The 6,172-nt window shown below is 33.9% G+C and overlaps 1 protein-coding gene across 1 annotated transcript; it reads left to right on the plus strand.

Moving 5' to 3' along the window:
- Positions 1-2,678: 2,678 nt before the first annotated feature.
- Positions 2,679-5,903, plus strand: LOC143632504 (dicarboxylate transporter 2.1, chloroplastic-like). The gene is made up of 3 exons (XM_077101009.1): positions 2,679-3,180; positions 4,048-4,496; positions 5,546-5,903. The coding sequence occupies exons 1-3, from the start codon at positions 3,083-3,085 to the stop codon at positions 5,659-5,661; spliced, it is 663 nt and encodes a 220-aa protein (XP_076957124.1). The 5' UTR covers positions 2,679-3,082; the 3' UTR covers positions 5,662-5,903.
- Positions 5,904-6,172: the final 269 nt, after the last annotated feature.

Genomic DNA, 6,172 nt, shown 5'->3' on the forward strand with positions numbered 1-6,172 from the left:
TTAAAGTTTCCTATTGATCTTTTATACCTTATTGTATAATGATGAATAATTAGTTTATTATTTTTGCTAGCCAAAAAGTATCATCTTGCTCGGAACATATCTGTGTTGGTCGAATATGTTGTCTATATTTATATAATTTGTTGACATGTTTTTCCACCCGTGTGTAACACGGGCTATATCCTAGTTTTACATTAATACGATTCAAACATTTCCTATTATTTTTTGTAATTTATTTTAAAACACACTTTCTAAGAGTTTTTTATATACTTCTTTAAAAATAACTAGAAACATTTTTTCCTCGTTTAAAATAAACATATTTTATTTTTTTATAATTGTTTTATTTTTTTCAAAAGTGTTTTTTTAAATAGTCTTTAAAGATAGTTTGCATTTTTATTAAAACAAATTTCAAATTGTTTGTTAATTAAAAAAATACAATGTATATACATAATAAACCAGACAAATTTAATTAATTGAGAATAAATATCTACAGTTATGTGGTAATATTTTAAAGGAATATTGATTTTAAATAACCCTAACTATGTTATATTGGCAAATAGCAGTCTCAGCTTTAAAATTGACTTATGGCGGTCCCTACTAAAGGGGTATTTTTTTTAACAGACCGCGACTAACGGATGTTAACTTCATTAATGATTTACTAACGTGGATCTTCTTCTCCGGCCGCATCACGCAGAAAACATGCCGAAAACCTACAACCCGCCTCCATTCTCCCTAATATCGTTACACCGTCTCTCCCCCCCCCCCCCCCTCTCTTTCCCCTCATTTGAAACCAAACCGACTTGTCGTCGTTGTCTCCGAACAAGTCCACCCTCGTCAATCACGCACTGTTTGAGATAATTGACACGTCATTCGACTCGTTTTGACCCCCTAACAAAAGCCCTGTGAATATTTTGTAAATCGTGTAACATTGATTTCGAATTTTTGAAAATAAGATCGGGTTTGGTGCCTAGGAATTGGGCATGGAAGAAGATGAAATTTGCTTCATTTTCTAATTTCCGATGTGTTTTGAAGAGGGAGGGAGACGGTGCAACGATATTAGGGAGAATGGAGGCGAGTTGGAGGTTTCCGGTGTGATGTGGCCGGGGAAGAAGGTCCACGTTAGCAAATCACTAACAGAGTTAACATTCGTTAGTCACGGTCCGTTAAAAACAATTACCCCCTTTAGTTGGGACTGCCACCAACCAAATTTAAAGTTGAGACTGTTATTCGCCAATAAACATAGTTGAGATTATTTAAAACAAGTATTCTTATTTTAAAATAAAAACAGTATTAGATAGATCAAATAAAAATATTAGAAAAATTGAAGATTTAAAAGAGCGGGATACATTTAGTATAACCCAATAATATAAAATATTGTTCGTAGCCCGTAGTGTTTTTTAACTTTTTTGTTTCCTTTAAAAATAAATAATTAAAAATCGACCCTCGTTAAAACCCATGAAAAGTTGCATAAATATCCATCCCTCAAACAGAAGAGATTCACAACATTCTGCGGCGCTGTCACCACATACCATTTTCTGTGGCTTGAAATGAATCACCATCCCCATTTCTGCAACCCCAAAAGCTTGGCTCTTATCTTATTCAGTCTCAGTTCCAGGTTAGGGTTTTGTGTTAGTAATTCATACTGTGTGAGTTTATTATTATTTTTATTTCACGGGCCTGAAATGAATGACATTAGGCTAATTGAAGAGACCAAAACAAATCTATTTTATTTCAAATTGTAATTAAATTAGATTCATTTGGGAGATTATGTATGTATGGCCTCTTGTGGGGCAAAAGGCCATGCTTTGATGTGTAAAGTAATACTTAATAAGAGTTATATGCAAGTTAAGCGAGCATGCTTGTGCTTATTGATTGTCATCATTATCAAACTATTAAGATGAATTTTCATTATCAACTAACCCTTTAATATAACAAAATATATCTAACTTTTTAACACAAGTCAATATCATTTGTTGTTGATCTGATAATTGTGCTTACAGGTGTAAATGAGCCGAGCCTGAGCTTGACTAGGCTCGTTTAACTTACAAGAGCTCAAGCTCGACTTGTTTTGAGCTATATATTGGAACCTTGAGCTCGGCACGTGAATAGTTTGTTAAGCTCAAGCTCAGCTTGGTTGCCTTGTTTATTAATTATTAATTACTTTATTTACATTTTTTATTATTTAATATATATATTTTTTAGTTTTAAAGTTTATAGCTTTAGCATTATTTTTAACTAATAAATAACTAATACATATCAAATAAATATTATATAAATAATAGGCTTATTTAGGCTCGCGAGGCAGCTTGAGCTCGATAAGTGAAGCTCGGGCTTATGCTCATTTATTAAACAAGCTTATTTTTAGGCTCGAGCTCGGCTCGATTGGAGCTTTTAGCAAGCTGATTTCAGAAGCTTGAGCTCGGCTTGTGAGTAGTTTTTGTAGCTCAAGCTCAGCTTGGGCTCGACTTGTTTATTAATTATTAATTACTTTATTTACATTTTTTTATTATTTATTATATATATTTTTAGTTGTAATATTTTTATAGCTTTAACATTATTTTTAACTATAAATGTTTAACTAATAAATAACTAATATAACTAATATAGATCAAATAAAGATTATATAAATAATAGGCTCGTTTAGGCTTGCGAGACAACTTGAGCTCGATAAGTGAAACTCATGCTTAGGCTCATTATCAACAAGCTTATTTTTAGGCTCGAGCTTGTTTAAGCTCGGCTCGATTGGAGCTTTTAGCAAGCTGATTTGAATAGCTCACACATTATGCTAACGTTTACCATTTATTTCATATTTTACATTTCTCATGGGACAATTATGATTCTAACAACGTTGTTATATTATGCTTGACAGTGTGCTGGAAACTCTAGTGCTCTGTTCTTGACCGCTGCAGCACAAAACCTGTTGTGTCTGAAACTAGCCGAGGAACTGGGGTTAGTAATAGCAAGCCCATGGGTTTCATGGTTCAAGGCGGCTAGTTTACCCGCTTTCGTTTCACTTCTTCTTACTCCATACATTCTGTACAAAATTTACCCCCCGGAAACCAAAGATACACCTGATGCTCCTGCAATGGCTGCAAAGAGGCTTCAAGCCATGGGTCCCGTTACAACTAACGAATGGATTATGATTGCCACCATGATTCTTGCTGTCTCTCTTTGGGTTTTCGGGTATGTGATATTTGTCAAACTTGTAGCTTTTGTGTCGTTGATTTAACGTATTGTTTTTCGTTGCACGGTTGTTTTTTGGCCTGTTTTGCCAACTAGGGGTAAATATGTCGAAGGGTTGATTCATTAAATAAATGAATGAAAAGCATTGTTTATATGGGATTGAGGTGGTATACTTATTATGTGTGCTTTGGGTTATGTTTTTTGTCTAACGAGTCAAATAAACGGGTTAAATTAGGGATGTGATGGGTCAGTTTGGGCTCAAACTGAATTTAGAAATTAAATTTTGGTATTGGGGTTTAAAGTTGAAAATTTTGAGCCGTAAGAAAATGGCCCGAAATAATGACTTTGGGTTAGAAACTTTAGGCCAAACTTTATTTGTTAATTAATAATTTGCTGATTAACGTGGAACTAAATCTTTTTGACTACACCATTTATTAATTAATTATAAATTACTTAAAATTGGTTTTTCAGTTTCTTCAATTCAGTTTTTGGTTTTTGATTTTAGCTAAAACACTTTGGGAATGTTTCGTCCCACTTGACCTATTTTTTCTAAAGACATTTGCTAAAGCTATTTTTTAATAATTTAACCATTAAATAATTAAAAAAATATTCTTAGCAAATGGGACAAAATCTCTGCAAAGTGATTTTTTTAGTTCACAAAACCTCTTAAATCATTTATACAAAAAAAAAAGATAGATTATTATTATTATTGAAAACAATAATTTCTATGATCATGTCTGACACCCTAATTATTTAATGAAAAAGATTTAGACAGTAAGTGTTTTGAACCAAACACGCGTCATAACCTGTTTCAACCCTAACCGACACGCTCATTTCTAATGCGGTTTGTTTTTATAATCTGCACAGGGACGCTATTGGAATCCCGAGTGTTGTTACAGCAATGTTGGGGCTATCAATACTACTATTATTAGGAGTGCTTGAATGGGACGACTGCTTAAGTGAAAAATCTGCATGGGACACATTGGCTTGGTTTGCAGTCCTCGTTGGCATGGCGGGTCAACTCGCAAATCTTGGAATAGTGACGTGGATGTCTAATTGTGTAGCTAAATTTCTTCAATCATTTTCTTTAAGTTGGCCCGCTGCATTTGGTGTTCTTCAAGGAGCTTACTTTTTAATTCATTACATGTTTGCGAGTCAAACGGGTCATGTTGGAGCATTATACTCTGCGGTTCTTGCTATGCATTTGGCGGCTGGTGTGCCTGGTGTACTGGCGGCGCTTGCGTTAGCTTATAACACGAATTTGTTTGGGGCTCAAACGCATTATAGCAGTGGTCAAGCTGCTGTTTACTTTGGAGGTATGTTAATCTTTGTTTTAATCGAATATGTGGTTGAAGTGGCAATTTTGACTCGTTTACTTATGAATGTGTTAGTTTAGGTTGTGTTTAATCTTAAACTGGTCAAATAAACAAGTAAATGTAAGGGGAATAGAGTAAACGAGTAAGGGGAATAGAGTAAACGAGTTGAATGTCACACAATTTCTGTTGTAGAATAAGGGTGTAAACGAGCCGAGCTCGTTCGGACCGTTTAACTTAAGGGAGCTCAACTCTTCTCGTGAGTAAATTTTCAAGCTCATGCTCAGCTCGTTTATTATTTTTTCAATTTTTATATTTTCCTATTTATGTATTCGTTTATTTATATGTAACATATATATATATATTGTTTATTAACATTATAATAATTTGTAATAACTTTTAAATAAATAAAACCCACATTTAGGCTCGCGAGCGGCTCTAGCTCGATATATGAAGCTCAGGCTCGAGCTTGTTTGTTGAATGAGCCTCAAACAAGCTCGACCTCAGGGTAAAGCTCGTTTAAGCTCGGCTGGATCCAATATTTTTAGCGAGCCGATCTCAAGTAGCTTACGAGCGGCTCAGTGCGGCTCATTTTTGCCTCTATTTTTAACGCTTATGATCTTCTAAATATTTTTGTTCATAGATCTGGGTATATTTTTTTATGTTTAAATACTTAATAATTAACGTTAATTACTTATTTATAAAAGATTAATAAACAGGGACTTTTCGGGTCAACCCAACCCGACCTGAACGTTTTAACCTAAACATGTTTTGACTAGTTACCCAACTCGCCTTTATGCATTTCTTACTAGGTAGTGATAACATTTATACTTCTTAAGTCAAACGAAATAAATATCAACTTGCAAATTACGATAAAGTATTTTAGATTTTGTAATAGATTAAGTTTCGGACAAATTGCATAAGTACAAAAATTGGTATCAAATAACATTGAGGTTATATCAAATTTGAAAATTTGAGAAGTGATAAGTTGACTTTGAAAGTCTTGTTTGGTGGTTTATGACTAAGTTTCTTTTTCTTGTTTTCTTTAACAGCTGGTTATGTGGAACTCCAGGATGTATTTAGAATCGGGTTTATTATGGCTTGTATTGACGCAGTGATCTGGACGGTTGTTGGTGGCGTATGGTGGAAATTTTTGGGGTTGTATTGATTCTCGGAGTTTCATCAAGTAGATAATTATTATGTTTATTGTGTAACTTGGTTTTGAGCACAAACGAACTGAAGAAAGCCACATAATTTGTTGACTTTTCAGTTTTGATCTTTTTGGGATCTTTCATATCATCAGTTTGACTTAATTGAGAAATCAAATCATTTTGTTATTTTTGTATGATTGCCGTTGCATCATATATTTGGATGGCCCTTTATTTGTCTGTATGTGCTCTTTTACTTTGGAACACACACATGGCCAATTGGCAATAGGATAATATGGAAGTGATAAGGTTTCCCTTGGATAAACCCAAAGGGCATTAGGAAGAAAATACAATTCTTTGAGCAGAGGGTGTAATGTTAGGCATGCATAATATTAATATGGTCAAGATGCACGAATGTCCACAAAATGTGTCTAAATGGGTTCAGCCCGATTAACTTGTATATGACATGAATAACTCATTTAACTTATCGTGTTAATTAAATGTGTTAAGAGGCCTATCAGAATGATAAGA

This window comes from Bidens hawaiensis, unplaced genomic scaffold (assembly GCF_021521415.1).
Source record: "Bidens hawaiensis isolate Kalapana, Puna unplaced genomic scaffold, B.hawaiensis_p1.1 tig00006392_1, whole genome shotgun sequence".
Taxonomy (NCBI): domain Eukaryota; kingdom Viridiplantae; phylum Streptophyta; class Magnoliopsida; order Asterales; family Asteraceae; genus Bidens; species Bidens hawaiensis.

Coding starts and splice junctions, on each gene's coding strand:
- LOC143632504 (XM_077101009.1), top strand. CDS start 3,083: ATGGCTGCAAAGAGGCTTCAAGCCATGGGTCCCGTTACAACTAACGAA. Junction 3,181..4,047: donor GTCTCTCTTTGGGTTTTCGG/GTATGTGATATT, acceptor TAATCTGCACAG/GGACGCTATTGGAATCCCGA. Junction 4,497..5,545: donor AGCTGCTGTTTACTTTGGAG/GTATGTTAATCT, acceptor TTTCTTTAACAG/CTGGTTATGTGGAACTCCAG.